Source organism: Salmo trutta, chromosome 26 (genome assembly GCF_901001165.1).
Source record: "Salmo trutta chromosome 26, fSalTru1.1, whole genome shotgun sequence".
In the NCBI taxonomy this organism is placed as follows: Eukaryota; Metazoa; Chordata; class Actinopteri; order Salmoniformes; family Salmonidae; genus Salmo; species Salmo trutta.
The window spans coordinates 36,193,916-36,210,121 of NC_042982.1; the positions used below are offsets into that span (position 1 = coordinate 36,193,916).

At 48.3% G+C, this 16,206-nt stretch overlaps 1 protein-coding gene across 3 annotated transcripts in view; it reads right to left on the reverse strand.

Annotated features, from left to right (window-relative positions):
* Positions 1–16,206, reverse strand: part of nox4 (NADPH oxidase 4) — a gene marked incomplete at its 5' end in the record, with an annotated part of 51,809 nt that overhangs the window by 17,583 nt on the left and 18,020 nt on the right. For all 3 annotated transcript variants that reach the window (XM_029715811.1, XM_029715810.1, XM_029715809.1), the window contains 7 exon segments: positions 93–155; positions 2,251–2,415; positions 5,493–5,640; positions 9,011–9,091; positions 9,989–10,061; positions 14,157–14,184; positions 14,256–14,353. In XM_029715811.1, coding sequence (XP_029571671.1) covers positions 93–155; positions 2,251–2,415; positions 5,493–5,640; positions 9,011–9,091; positions 9,989–10,061; positions 14,157–14,184; positions 14,256–14,353 — 656 coding nt within the window.

The following is a 16,206-nucleotide window of genomic DNA, read 5'->3' on the forward strand; positions in this document are numbered from 1 at the left end:
ATCTTACACTGTGTGTGAGGAAGCCTCTAGCTGTTCAGTAGACCTCGATCTGCACATTTGATTTGTGAGAAAAACCAACTGGACCAACTTACCGCAGTCAGAGTGAAGGGATGGTTTTCAAATGATGACACACTGGGACAGTTTAGTACAATGTACTGAGAAAGGATGAGGAGAAGGAGAAAAGACAGAGGGAGAAAATAGACAGAGAAAAAAATTAAATCTTAAACCCTACAGCTGTTCTACTCATGACTACTGCCAGATTCCAGACCATTCCCTCGCCCCAACAGATTCCAGACCATTCCCTCGCCCCACCAGATTCCAAACCATTCCCTCGCCCCACCAGATTCCAAACCATTCCCTCGCCCCAACAGATTCCAAACCATTCCCTCGCCCCAACAGATTCCAAACCATTCCCTCGCCCCAACAGATTCCAGACCATTCCCTCGCCCCAACAGATTCCAAACCATTCCCTCGCCCCAACAGATTCCAGACCATTCCCTCGCCCCAACAGATTCCAAACCATTCCCTCGCCCCAACAGATTCCAAACCATTCCCTCGCCCCAACAGATTCCAAACCATTCCCTCGCCCCAACAGATTCCAGACCATTGCCTCGCCCCACCAGATTCCAAACCATTCCCTCGCCCCAACAGATTCCAGACCATTCCCTCGCCCCAACAGATTCCAGACCATTCCCTCACCCCACCAGATTCCAGACCATTCCCTCGCCCCACCAGATTCCAGACCATTCCCTTGCCCCACCAAATTCCAGACCATTCCCTCGCCCCAACAGATTCCAAACCATTCCCTCACCCCAACAGATTCCAATCCATTCCCTCGCCCCATCCCTCGCACCAACAGATTCCAGACCATTCCCTCACCCCAACAGATTCCAATCCATTCCCTCGCCCCATCCCTCACCCCAACAGATTCCAGACCATTCCCTCACCCCAACAGATTCCAGACCATTCCCTCACCCCAACAGATTCCAGACCATTCCCTCACCCCAACAGATTCCAATCCATTCCCTGGCCCCAACAGATTCCAGACCATTCCCTCGCCCCAACAGATTCCAATCCATTCCCTCGCCCCAACAGATTCCAGACCATTCCCTCGCCCCAACAGATTCCAGACCATTCCCTCACCCCAACAGATTCCAAACCATTCCCTCGCCCCAACAGATTCCAGACCATTCCCTCACCCCAACAGATTCCAGATCACTCCCTCGCCACAACTGATTCCAGACCATTCCCTCGCCCCAACAGATTCCAGACCATTCCCTCGCCCCAACAGATTCCAGACCATTCCCTCGCCCCAACAGATTCCAGACCATTCCCTCGCCCCAACAGATTCCAGACCATTCCCTCACCCCAACAGATTCCAAACCATTCCCTCGCCCCAACAGATTCCAGACCATTCCCTCACCCCAACAGATTCCAGACCATTCCCTCGCCCCAACATATTCCAGACCATTCCCTCGCCCCAACAGATTCCAGACCATTCCCTCGCCCCAACAGATTCCAGACCATTCCCTCGCCCCAACAGATTCCAGACCATTCCCTCGCCCCAACAGATTCCAGACCATTCCCTCACCCCAACATATTCCAGACCATTCCCTCGCCCCAACAGATTCCAGACCATTCCCTCGCCCCAACAGATTCCAGACCATTCCCTCACCCCAACAGATTCCAAACCATTCCCCTCGCCCCAACAGATTCCAGACCATTCCCTCACCCCAACAGATTCCAGACCATTCCCTCACCCCAACAGATTCCAGACCATTCCCTCAGCCCCAACAGATTCCAACAAGTCCCCCAACAGATGCCATATCCCTCGCCCCAACAGATTCCAGACCATTCCCTCACCCCAACATATTCCAGACCATTCCCTCGCCCCAACAGATTCCAGACCATTCCCTCGCCCCGACCCCTTGAATATGGAGATAGATTCCTATGTTTGTGAAACAATATGGGCATATTTACAGACTGTGATTTTTATTTAAAAGTTGCATTCTATATTTGCACAACACATCTTTTGTTAGTGACTCACTACTAACATTTTGACAGAAATCTATCTCCATACTTGACACTTTGTTCAGATCTCAGGTTAGTAATATGGCAGAAACTACTACCTTTCTGCTACTTTGGTTGAGGTGTTAGTAATATGGCAGAGTAAGTGTTACCTTACTGCCAACTTAGTCCAGAGACACGCCACAGTGTGGTTACTATAGTAACTCTCTACCTGTCACTCACCTGCCCCGGGTAGGCTTTAAAGTCCTTCTTCAGCATGCGCAGCTCGATGACGTCACAGGGATGCCTGACGACAGCAACTATGGTGACGGGGGAGTTGCTCCGAATGTAACGATATAGCCTCTCAGCACAGTAGAGACACAGAGGACCAGACACCCACAGCCAGGTCTACACGCACGCACACACACGCACACACACACACACACACACACACACACACACACACACACACACACACGCACACACACATGCACACATGCGCACACACACACGCACACACACACGCAACACACGCACACACACGCACACACACACTAATTACTCCCAGCCAGGGAGAGGCAAGTCCAGAGATTTGATTTTATGAGACAACACTGGCACTGGCAACAAGCATGTGCACACAGAGAGGCCTTCACCCCTCCCCTACCTCCCATTCTCCCCTACACCCCTCACCCCTCCCCTACCTCCCATCCTCCCCTACACCCTCACCCCTCCCCTCCCTCCCATCCTCCCCTACACCCCTCACCCCTCCCCTACCTCCCATCCTCCCCTACACCCCTCACCCCTCCCCTCCTCCCATCCTCCCCTACACCCTTCACCCCTCCCCTACCTCCCATCCTCCCCTACACCCCTCACCCCTCCCCTACCTCCCATCCTCCCCTACACCCTTCACCCCTCCCCTACCTCCCATCCTCCCCTACACCCTTCACCCCTCCCCTACCTCCCATCCTCCCCTACACCCTTCACCCCTCCCCTACCTCCCATCCTCCCCTACACCCCTCACCCCTCACCCCTCCCCTACCTCCCATCCTCCCCTACCCCCTTCACCCCACCCCCACCCCTCCCTACCTCCCATCCTCCCCTACACCCCCACCCTCACCCCTCCCCTACCTCCCATCCTCTCCCCCCTACACCCTCACCCCTCCCCTACCTCCCATCCTCCCCTACACCCTCACCCCCCCCTACCTCCCATCCTCCCCTACACCCTTCCCCCTCCCCTTCCCTCCCATCCTCCCCTACACCCCTCACCCCTCCCCTACCTCCCATCCTCCCCTACACCCCCTTCACACCCCTCCCCTACCTCCATCCTCCCCTACACCCCTCACCCCTCCCCTACCTCCCATCCTCCCCTACACCCTACACCCCTCCCCTACCTCCCATCCTCCCCTACACCCCTCCCCCCTCCCCATCCTCCCCTCCTCCCCTACACCCCCTTCACCCCTCCCCTACCTCCCATCCTCCCCTACACCCTTCACCCCTCCCCTACCTCCATCCTCCCCTACAACCCCTACCCCTCCCCTACCTCCCATCCTCCCCTACACCCCCCCTATCACCCCCCCCCCCTACCTCCCATCCTCCCCTACACCCCTCCCCTACCTCCCATCCTCCCCTACACCCCTCACCCCTCCCCTACCTCCCATCCTCCCCTACACCCCTCACCCCTCCCTACCTCCCATCCTCCCCTACACCCTCACCCCCCTCCCCTACCTCCCATCCTCCCCTACCCCCTCAACCCCTACCCTCCCATCCCCTCCCCTACACCCCTCACCCCTCCCCTCCCCCCCCTCCCCTACACCCTCACCCCTCCCCTACCTCCCATCCTCCCCTACACCCCTCACCCCTCCCCTACCTCCCATCCTCCCCTACACCCCTCACCCCTCCCCTACCCCCCATCCTCCCCTACCCCCAACCCCTTCACCCCTCCCCTACCTCCCATCCTCCCCTACACCCCTCCCCCCCTCCCCTACCTCCCATCCTCCCCTACACCCCTATCACCCCTCCCCTACCTCCCATCCTCCCCTACACCCCTCCCCTACCTCCCATCCTCCCCTACACCCTTCACCCCTCCCCTACCTCCCATCCTCCCCTACACCCTTCACCCCTCCCCTACCTCCCATCCTCCCCTACACCCCTTCACCCCTCCCCTACCTCCCATCCTCCCCTACACCCCTATCACCCCCCCCTACCTCCCATCCTCCCCTACACCCCTCCCCTACCTCCCATCCTCCCCTAACCTCCCCTACCTACCCCTATCCCCCTCCACCCCTCCCCTACCTCCCATCCTCCCCTACACCCTATCACCCCTCCCCTACCTCCCATCCTCCCCTACACCCCTATCACTCCACCTCACCTCCCATCCTCCCCTATACCCCTCACCCTCCCCTACCTCCCATCCTCCCCTACACCCCTATCACTCCACCTCACCCCCATCCTCCCCTACACCCCTATCACTCCACCTCACCCCCATCCTCCCCTACACCCCTATCACTCCACCTCACCTCCCTCCTCCCCTACACCCCTCACTCCACCTCACCCCCATCCTCCCCTACACCCCTCACCCCTCCCCTACCTCCCATCCTCCCCTACACCCCTCACCCTCCCCTACCTCCCATCCTCCCCTACACCCCTCACACTCCACCTCACCCCCATCCTCCCCTACACCCCTCACACCATCACCTACCTCCCATCCTCCCCTACACCCTCACCCCTCCCCTACCTCCCATCCTCCCCTACACCCCATTACTCCACCTCACCCCCATCCTCCCCTACACCCCTATCACCCCTCCTCACCCCCATCCTCCCCTACACCCCATCACTCCACCTCACCCCCATCCTCCCCTACACCCCTCACTCTACCTCACCCCATCCTCCCCTACACCCCATCACCCCTCCTCTCCCCATCCTCCCCTACACCCCTCACTCTACCTCACCCCCATCCTCCCCTACACCCCATTACTCCACCCTCACCCCCATCCTCCCCTACACCCCATCACTCCTCCTCTCCCATCCTCCCCTACACCCCTATCACTCCTCCTCACCCCCATCCTCCCCTACCCCCTCCCCTACCTCCCATCCTCCCCTACACCCCATCTCACCCCCATCCTCCCCTACACCCCATCTCACCCCCATCCTCCCCTACACCCCTATCACTCCTCCTCACCCCCATCCTCCCCTACACTCCTCACCCCTCCCCTACCTCTCATCCTTCCCTACACCCCTCACTCCTCCTCACCCCCATCCTCCCCTACACTCCTCACCCCTCCCCTTCCTCCCATCCTCCCCTACACCCCATTACTCCATCTCACCCCCATCCTCCCCTACACCCCTATCACTCCTCCTCACCCCCATCCTCCCCTACACCCCTCACACCTCCCCTACCTCTCATCCTTCCCTACACCCCTCACTCCACCTCACCCCCATCCTCCCCTACATCCTCCCCCCCACACACACACACACATTACACACACCTCAGGAGAGTTGGGTTGGAACCGAGCCTCCTCCCTGCAGCTCCATCCATCTCCTTCAGCCTGTCCTGACTCCTCCAGCTTAGTCTGATTAGCTCTGAGGCAGCCAGGGGGGTGGGCCTCCAAGTTGGTCTGGTACTTCAGAGCACCACTATTGGATAAAAAAGAGTGAGAAAAAGATGATGATGATGAGGATGATGATAAAGAAGACGAACACAACATTCCGGCTCTGAAGATTCTAAAAGTCTACAGGTGCATGTGTGTGGGTGTGTGTTAACCTGGGGCAGTAGAGTTGAGTAACAAAGTGAATGTGTCAGTGTGTTACTACGACTGTAATGTAACCCTGGTGGCTGAGAGGACCTGATTGGGACAGCTCAACGTCATCTCTGTCTGGACTGATGCAATATTATGATAGTAATGGCATTAAAATGCATTCTATACCTCTCTGTATCCAACACTATGAAAACATACTGATAGTACTACTCTGTCAAGACTAACCCCTCTTACGACACCAATCGCATAGGGGGCAGTATTGTCACTTTCGGATGAAATACGTGCCCATATTAAACTGCCTCCTACTCAAACTCAGAAGCTAGGATATGCATATTATTAGTAGATTTGGATAGAAAACACTCTGAAGTTTCTAAAACTGTTTGAATGATGTCTGTGAGTATAACAGAACTCATATGGCAGGCAAAAACCTGAGAAAAATCCTACCAGGAAGTGGAAATCTGATGCGTGGAATCTTTCCAAGTCATTGCCTATCGAACACACAGTGACTAAGGATTCATTTTGCACTTCCTAAGGCTTCCACTAGATGTCAACAGTCTTTAGAACCTTGTTTCAGCCTTTTGCAGTGAACAGAGAGCGAACAAGAAGGTGGGGAAGTTGTTGACTCAGGGAAGGACATCAGTTCATTGGCACACATTGCCGTGAGGAGGTAGCTGTGTTCCAAAACGTTTTTCAAGACAATGGAATCGTCCGGTTGGAATATTATTGAAGTTCTAAGTGAAAAAGGCCCTAAAGATTGATGCTATACAACGTTTGAATGGACGTAAATATAACTTTTTTTACATTTCGTCGTGACATTTTCCGCGCGCTACCTACATTTGGAGTAGCTAACTGAACGCGCTAACAACAAGGAGCTATTTGGACATAAATGATGGACTTTATCGAACAAAACAACATTTATTGTGGACCTGGGATGCCTGGAAGTGCCTTCTGATGAAGATCATCAAAGGTAAGGGAATATTTCTAATGCTATTTATGATTTTAGATGACTCCAAGATGGCGGCTATCTGTATAGCCTAGTGTATTTTTCTGAGCTCAGAATTCAGATTATTGCAAAGAGTGCTTTCCTCGTGAAGCTTTTTTGAAATCTTTCATAGCGTTTGCATAAAGGAGATGTTCATCTATAATTCTTTGAACAGTTTAATATTTTATCAACGTTTATGATGATTACTTTTGTAAATTGTTGTGCTGATTCACCGGCAGTATTGGAGGCAAAATATTTTCTGAACGTCACGCGCCAATGTAAAATGCTGTTTTTGGATATAAATGTGAACTTTATCGAACAAAAAATGCATGTATTGTGTAACATGATGTCCTAGGAGTGTCATCTGATGAAGATCGTCAAAGGTTAGTGCTTCATTTAGCTGTGGTTTGGGTTTATGTGATGCATCTAGTTGCTTGGAAAATGTCTGTGTGGTTACTTTTGTCTATGTACTCTCCTAACATAATCTAATGTTTTGCTTTCGCTGTAAAGCCTTTTTTAAATCGGACAACGTGGTTCGATTCAGGAGAAGTGTATCTTTAAAATGGTGTAAAATAGTCGTATGTTTGAGAAATTAAAATTATTAGATTTGTGGTTTTGAATTTGGCGCTCTGATTTTTCACTGGCTATTGTCGAACTCAATCCGGTGTCGTATGAAGTTAATCAAGGCGTCCTCATGCTTCCCAGCCGAAACAGTTCGGAAGAGCTTGGCACACCTGTATTTGGGGATTTTCTCCCATTCTTCTCTGTAGATCCTCCCAAGCTCTGTCAGGTGGGATGGGGAGCGTCGCTGCACAGCTATTTTCAGGTCTCTCCAGAGATGTTGGATCGGGTTCAAGTCTGGCTGGGTCACTAAAGGACATTCAGAGACTTGTCCCGAAGCTACTCCTGCATTGTATTGGCTGTGTGCTTAGGGTTGTTATCCGGTTGGAAGGTAAACCTTCACCCCAGTATGAGATGCTGAGCACTCTGGAGCAGGTTTTCATCAAGGATCTCGTTGTACTTTGCTCCGTTCATCTCTCCCTCAATCCTGACTGGTCTCTCAGTCCCTGCCGCTGAAAGCAAGTCTCTGCTTCACTGTAGGGATGGTGGCAGGTTTCCTCCAGACGTGATGCTTGGCATTCAGGCCAAAGAGTTCAATCTTGGTTCCATCAGACCAAAGAATCTGGTTTCTCATTGTCTGAGTCCTTTAGATGCCTTTTGGTAAACTCCAAGTGGGCTGTCATGTGCCTTTTACTGATGAGTGGCTTCTGTCTGGTCACTCTACCACAAAGGCCTGATTGGCAGAGTGCTGCAGAGATGGTTGTCCTTCTGGAAGGTTCTCCCATCTCCACAACGGAACTCTGGAACTCATCGGGTTATTGGGCACCTCCCTAACGAAGGCCCTTCTCCCCCGATTGCTCAGTTTGGCCGGGTGGCCAGCTCTAGGAAGAGTCTTGGGGGTTCCAAACTTCTTACATTTAAGAATGATGGAGGACACTGTGTTCTTGGGGAACTTTAATGCTGAATAATTTTTTGGGTACCCTTCCCCAGATCTGTGCCTCAACAGAATCCTGTCTCGGAGCTCTACGGACAATTCCTTCAACCTCATGACTTGGTTTTTGCTCTGACGTGCATTGTCAACTTTGGGACCTTATATAGACAGGTGTGTGACTTTCCAAATCATGTCCAATCAATTTAATTTACCACATGTAGACTCCAATCAAGTTGTAGAAACATTTAAAGGGTGATCAATGGAAACAGGACGCACCTAAGCTCAATTTCGAATCTCATAGCAAAGGCTCTGAGTCCCTATGTAATTAAGGTATATCTGTTTTTAATTTTTAATACATTTGCAAAAATATCGAGAAAAAAAAAGTTTGTTCTTTGTCATTATGGGGTATTGTGTGTAGTTTGATGATATTTTTTATCTATTTCATCCATTTTAGAATAAGGCTGTAACGTAACAAAATGTGGAAAAAGTCAAGGAGTCTGAATACTTTCCGCATGCATTGTAGATCTTGTGTGTATACTGGCTACAGTGTCTCAAGATGGACAAACATAACTATTGATGCTTTTTCGTCAAACTTCAAGCGAAGGTCTTTTAAAGGAGTATGCGAGCACACTTGTTTGGTTCGGCTAGCCGAGTTTGGCTAGGCACCAGCCGAACTGAAGCATGCTGACACCTTTAATCAGACACACACACACACACACACACACACACACACAGCCACATAGTCCCCATACCAAAGGCGATAAATTAACTTACCCGACCACATGCACAATCAGTATGATGTAGAACACTATGAAGAGGTTGTGGGTGTACCAGAATATCTCATAGTTGGACACCCTGAAACACATTCCACAAACATAATGATATGATACATCAGATTACTGTAAAGTCTCATTAACATCACCACATATCTTCATACATCAGATTAACACAAGGTCCACAACGGCATATTTTCACATTTTCTGCAGAAAAACTATTTAGGGAGTGCTGTGGAATTACAGGGAGATACGAGTGTTGGAGAAAAGCAGACAAAGAGAGAGAAATTATCCAGGAGAAGACCGAGAGAGAGAGGTCAGAGCATAACTGAAGACATGAAGAGCCACGCCTTTTAACTTACAGGGTCTCTTAAACCAGTGGAGGGCAGGACAGTGTGTGTGTGTGTGTGTGTGTGTGTGTGTGTGTGTGTGTGTGTGTGAGAGTGTGTGTGTGTGTGTGTGTGTGTGTGTGTGTGTGTGTGTGTGTGTGTGTGTGTGTGTGTGTGTGTGTGTGTGTGTGCACGCATGAGTAGGGCTGTCACAATTAGCAAGGTTATTACAGACAACGACTCCCAATAAACACAACTTACACCAAACAACAGTCTCCCTCCAAGAACGCTCTGGACACCCACACACATGACCACATCACCCTTTGAACATCAGTGTCTCCCTACAATACTGGGACTCACACCCACACCCTCTATACACACACACACACACAGGTGCTGACCTAAGGCCTAAGTGGACATGCCTCTGATCCTGCATTAAATTACAACAGGCAAGGCAGAGGACACCACAATCAGGACCCAGTCTAAATCAAAGCACAGGACCTCTCCTTGCCGCCCCCTGTGACCTCAGTAATGACATAGGTTTGGCCACGCTGGTAGTTGGTCCCTTTATCCTGGCCGTCTAAGACTGACAGACACACATTTAAGTAATTTAGCAGACGCTCTTGTCCAGGGTAACTTAAGAGTTTTACCTGATGCAGTAGGAAGAGGCAGTGAACATCAGGAAGAGGATGAGGACCAATAGGATACCAGTGATCCCTGGGACTAAACCACATCCACCAATCAGAGAACAGAGAGAGAAGAGTTATAACATTATTAACCAATCAGAGAACAAAGTGACTGATTCATAACAAAGACACAGAGTCATAACATTATTAACCAATCAGAGAACAGAGAGACAGATTGAAAACATGAATAACCAATCACAGAACAGAGAGAGAGTCATAAAATTATTAACCAATCAGAGAACAGAGACAAAACTGTGATGACATCATTATTTGTTGTGTTAGATAGTTGGGCAAGGGAATACGGAAGGTTTTCAGACTGGACTAGACTACCAGGAAGGGAATACGGAAGGTTTTCAGACTGGACTAGACTACCAGGAAGGGAATACGGAAGGTTTTCAGGCTGGACTAGACTACCAGGAAGGGAATAGGGAAGGTTTTCAGACTGGACTAGACTACCAGGAAGGGAATAGGGAAGGTTTTCAGACTGGACTAGACTACCAGGAAGGGAATACGGAAGGTTTTCAGACTGGACTAGACTACCAGGAAGGGAATAGGGAAGGTTTTCAGGCTGGACTAGACTACCAGGAAGGGAATAGGGAAGGTTTTCAGACTGGACTAGACTACCAGGAAGGGAATAGGGAAGGTTTTCAGACTGGACTAAACTACCAGGAAGGGAATACGGAAGGTTTTCAGGCTGGACTAGACTACCAGGAAGGGAATAGGGAAGGTTTTCAGACTGGACTAGACTACCAGGAAGGGAATAGGGAAGGTTTTCAGGCTGGACTAGACTACCAGGAAGGGGCTAAGGAAGGTTTTCAGACTGGACTAGACTACCAGGAAGGGAATACGGAAGGTTTTCAGACTGGACTAGACTATCAGGAAGGGGATACGGAAGGTTTTCAGACTGGACTAGACTACCAGGAAGGGAATAGGGAAGGTTTTCAGACTGGACTAGACTATCAGGAAGGGGATACGGAAGGTTTTCAGACTGGACTAGACTACCAGGAAGGGAATAGGGAAGGTTTTCAGACTGGAATAGACTACCAGGAAGGGAATAGGGAAGGTTTTCAGGCTGGACTAGACTACCAGGAAGTGGGCTAGCTACATTTTTCGGACTGGACTAGACTACCAGGAAGGGGATAGGGAAAGTTTTCAGACTAGACTACCCGGAAGTGAGCTAGACAATGTGTGATTAGTTTGGGCTGTTTTGAAGGTAACATTTTATTTGGATAGTCCATCTGTAGATGGTCTACAGACTGTCATTAACATTTCAACTAACTATCTACTAACCCTAGCTCTAACCTTAACCCCTTATCCTAACCCTAAAACGGCTCTGCATGGTTAATCCGTCTGCAGAGGCCTTTTACTCTCTTCTGCAGAAGCCTTTTTTCTGCAGAGGCAGTATTTACTGTCATACGGCCTATGCAGAAGTCTGGGCATGTACAGTTGAAGTCAGAAGTTTACATACACCTTAGCCAAGTACATTTAAACTCAGTTTTTCACAATTCCTGTGAAATGTCAGAATAATAGTAGAGAGAATTATTTATTTCAGCTTTTATTTCTTTCATCACATTCCCAGTGGGTCAGAAGTTTACATACACTCAATTAGTATTTGGTAGCATTGCCTTTAATTTGTTTAACTTGGGTCAAATGTTTTGGGTAGCCTTCCACAAGCTTCCCACAATAAGTTGGGTGAATGTTGGCCCATTCCTCCTGACAGAGCTGGTGTAACTGAGTCAGGTTTGTAGGCCTCCTTGCTCGCACACGCTTTTTCAGTTCTGCCCACAAATGTTCTATAGAATTGAGGTCAGGGCTTTGTGATGGCCACTCCAATACCTTGACTTTGTTGTCCTTAAGCCATTTTGCCACAACTTTGGAAGTATGCTTGGGGTCATTCTCCATTTGGAAGACCCATTTGTGACCAGGCTTTAACTTCCTGACTGTCTTGAGATGTTGCTTCAATATATCCACATCATTTTGCTTCCTCATGATGCCATCTATTTTGTGCAGTGCACCTGTCCCTACTGCAGCAAAGCACCCCCACAACATGATGCTGCCACCCCCGTGCTTCACGTTTGGGATGGTGTTCTTCGGCTTGCAAGCCTCCCCCTTTTTCCTCCAAACATAATGATGGTCATTATGGCCAAACAGTTCTATTTTTGTTTCATCAGACCAGGGGACATTTCTCCAAAAAGTATGATCTTTGTCCCCATGTGCAGTTGCAAACCGTAGTCTGGCTTTTTTATGGCGGTTTGTGAGCAGTGGCTTCTTCCTTGATGAGCGGCCTTTCAGTTTATGTTGATATAGGACTCGTTTTACTGTGGATATAGATACTTTGTACCTGTTTCCTCCAGCATATTCACAAGGTCCTTTGCTGTTGTTCTGGGATTGATTTGAACTTTTCGCACCAAAGTACGTTCATCTCTAGGAGACAGAATGCGTCTCCTTCCTGAGCGGTATGACGGCTGCGTGGTCCCATGGTGTTTATACTTGCATACTATTGTTTGTACAGATAAACGTAGTACCTTCAGGCATTTGGAAATTGCTCCCAAGGATGAACCAGACTTGTGGAGGTCTACAATTTTCTTTCTGAGGTCTTGGCTGATTTCTTTTGATTTTCCCATGATGTCAAGCAAAGAGGCACTGAGTTTGAAGGTAGGCCTTGAAATACATCCACAGGTACACCTCCAATTGACTCAAATTATGTCAATTAGCCTATCAGAAGCTTCTAAAACCATGACATCATTTTCTGGAATTTTCCAAGCTGTTTAAAGGCACAGTCAACTTAGTGTATGTTAACTTCTGACTTACTGGAATTGTGATACAGTGAATTATAGGTGAAATAATCTGTCTGTAAACAATTGTTGGAAAAAATACTTGTGTCATGCACAAAGTAGATGTCCTAACCGACTTGCCAAAACTATATTTTGTTGACAAGAAATTTGTGGAGTGGTTGAAAAATGAGTTTTAATGACTCCAACCTAAGTGTAACTTCCGACTTCAACTGTATATTCTTGTGCTTGGCTGAGCAGAGCTGTTTTCAAGGAAGCTGTCAAGGAAGTGAGTTTGTGTTTATACTGGACCTTCTGCCTCCACCTACCGTCAACCAGTCATGCCAATACGGAGCTATATGGAGCTATATGGAGCTATACGGAGCTATACGGAGCTATACGGAGCTATACGGAGCTATACGAAGCTATATGGAGCTATATGGAGCGATACGGAGCCCTCCGCATTGTTGAAAAATTTGGCCAACGTACGGCGATGCAGTACGGAGCTGAATTTGGCCTCTGCATGCCTCTGGAAGCTCCCTCCATATGGAGCCTCCGACCACATTTTTGGCTCTAGCATAAATTGGCTTTAAATGTAACCTTTATCCTAACCCTTATTCTAAACCTAGCCCTAGCCCTAACCATAACGTTAGCAAGCAGAGCATCAACAAATGGAAAATCCAATCTATCCAAATAATGTGTGACCTTTTTGCGTGTGTGTGTGTGGACATATTTAAGAAGTCCTCACAATAGTAAACAAACAAATATTTGACCAACTGGAGACATTTTGTTGGTCCCCTCAAGGTCAAATGCTATTTCTATGGGGTTTAGGGTTAAGGTTACAATTAGTGTTAAGGTTAGAATTAGGTTAAGGGTTAGGGTTAGGAGCTAGGGTTAGGTTTAGTGTTAAGGTTAGGTTTTTGGGTTAAGGTTAGGGTTAGGGTTAGCTTTAGGGGTTAGGGAAAATAGGATTTTGAATGGGACTGAACTGTGTGTGTCCACAAGGTTAGTTGTACAAGACTGTGTGTGTGTGTGTGTGTATGTGTGTGTGTGTGTGTGTGTATGTGTGCGTGTGTGTGTGTGTGTGTGTGTGTATGTGTGTGTGTGTGTGTGTGTGTGTGTGTGTGTGTGTGTGTGTGTGTGTGTGTGTGTGTGTGTGTGGTGTCTAGTACTGGCAGAAAGACAGAGTTCCCCCTCTCTTCTTGGCATAGCGCCACCCTAATCTCAAACACATTCATCAGTTTCTGGTTACCATGGAAACACATATGGAACCAAGACCAAAATGCTGTCCACGCCCCTTGGCTAGGCAACCCACCTGTGAAACAGTCCAGTTTATTATAGGGGAACCCCGGCAGACTCACCTGTAGTCAGAATGAAGAGTCTGGGGTCCTGGGGAAGACAACCGCAGGTTAACACAGGTTGTGTGTGAGTGTGTGTGTGTGTGAGAGTGCACATCTTACCTCTCCCCTGTAGCGTGCAACGTTGAGAGAAGGGAAGTCTTCTGAGTACCTGACGCTGAAGTTGACCATGTTGACCAGATGAGCTGATACGTGCACAACTACATCACAACAGAGGGTTACAACAGAGTAAAACTCCCTCTCACACACATCACAACAGAGGGTTACAACAGAGTAAAACTCCCTCTCACACACATCACAACAGAGGGTTACAACAGAGTAAAACTCCCTCTCACACACATCACAACAGAGGGTTACAACAGAGTAAAACTCCCTCTCACACACATCACAACAAAGGGTTACAACAGAGTAAAACTCACTCTCACACACACCTCTTTCTCTATTCAGCATACTCAACAACAGCGACGGGGGGGAAATCGATACAGTCACATATCGCAATATTATTTTGGACGATATTATATAGAAACTTTGACTTCAAGTATGGATTTGTAGAAATATGTTTGTTTTTGCTAGGTAGCGTTAGCTTGTTCTCCATCTTCTTTTTAAATAGTGAGCCAACATGTCTTCAGTCTTTCCATGACTGATCAAACCTCTCTCTGCAGCAGATATATACCCTTAACCCTTTAACCTAACTCCTAACCTTAATCCCTGACCTAACTCCTAACCTTAATCCCTAACCAAACTCCTAACCTTAATCCCTAACCTAACTCCTAACCTTAATCTCTAACTCCTAACTCCTAACCTTAATACCTAACCTAACTCCTAACCTTAATCCCTAACCTAACTCCTAACCTTAATCCCTAACCTTAATCCCTAACCTAACTCCTAACCTTCATCCCTAACCTAACTCCTAACCTTAATCCCTAACCTAACTCCTAACCTTAATCCCTAACCAAACTCCTAACCTTAATCCCTAACCTAACTCCTAACCTTAATCCCTAACTCCTAACTCCTAACCTTAATACCTAACCTAACTCCTAACCTTAATCCCTAACCTAACTCCTAACCTTAATCCCTAACCTTAATCCCTAACCTAACTCCTAACCTTCATCCCTAACCTAACTCCTAACCTTAATCCCTAACCTAACTCCTAACCTTAACCCTTTAACCTAACTCCTAACCTTAATCCCTAACCTAACTCCTAACCTTAATCCCTAACCTAACTCCTAACCTTAATCCCTAACCTAACTCCTAACCTTAATCCCTAACCTTAATCCCTAACCTAACTCCTAACCTTCATCCCTAACCTAACTCCTAACCTTAATCCCTAACCTAACTCCTAACCTTCATCCCTAACCTAACTCCTAACCTTAATCCCTAACCTAACTCCTAACCTTAACCCTTTAACCTAACTCCTAACCTTAATCCCTAACCTAACTCCTAACCTTAATCCCTAACCTAACTCCTAACCTTAATCCCTAACCTAACTCCTAACCTTAATCCCTAACTCCTAACCTTCATCCCTAACCTAACTCCTAACCTTAATCCCTAACCACTAGCTAACGATTTTTTTATCTATTTTTTATTTAACTATGCAAGTCAGTTTCCTATTTACAATAACGGCCTACCCCAGCCAAACCCTAACGACGCTCGGCCAATTGCGTGCCGTCCTATGGGACTCCCAATCATGGCCAGTTGTGATACAGTATGGAATTGAACCAGGGTCTGTAGTGACGCCTCTAGCACTGAGATGCAGTCCCTTAGACTGCTGCGCCACTAGGGAGCCCAAATGTTAGTGTTAGCCACATAGCCACCACGATAACATTAGACAAATTGGAATATGTAACATATCATACGTACGTTTTGCAAATTCGTAACGTACTGTATGAATTGCAATCCGTAACATGTCATACGAACTGTAATTCATAACATATCATTCAAAATGGATGATGGACCCACCAATGAATACATACCATAGGAAATGTAACATATAATACTACACTGAACATAAATATAACACAGCATGTAAAGTGTTGGTCCCATGTTTCATGAG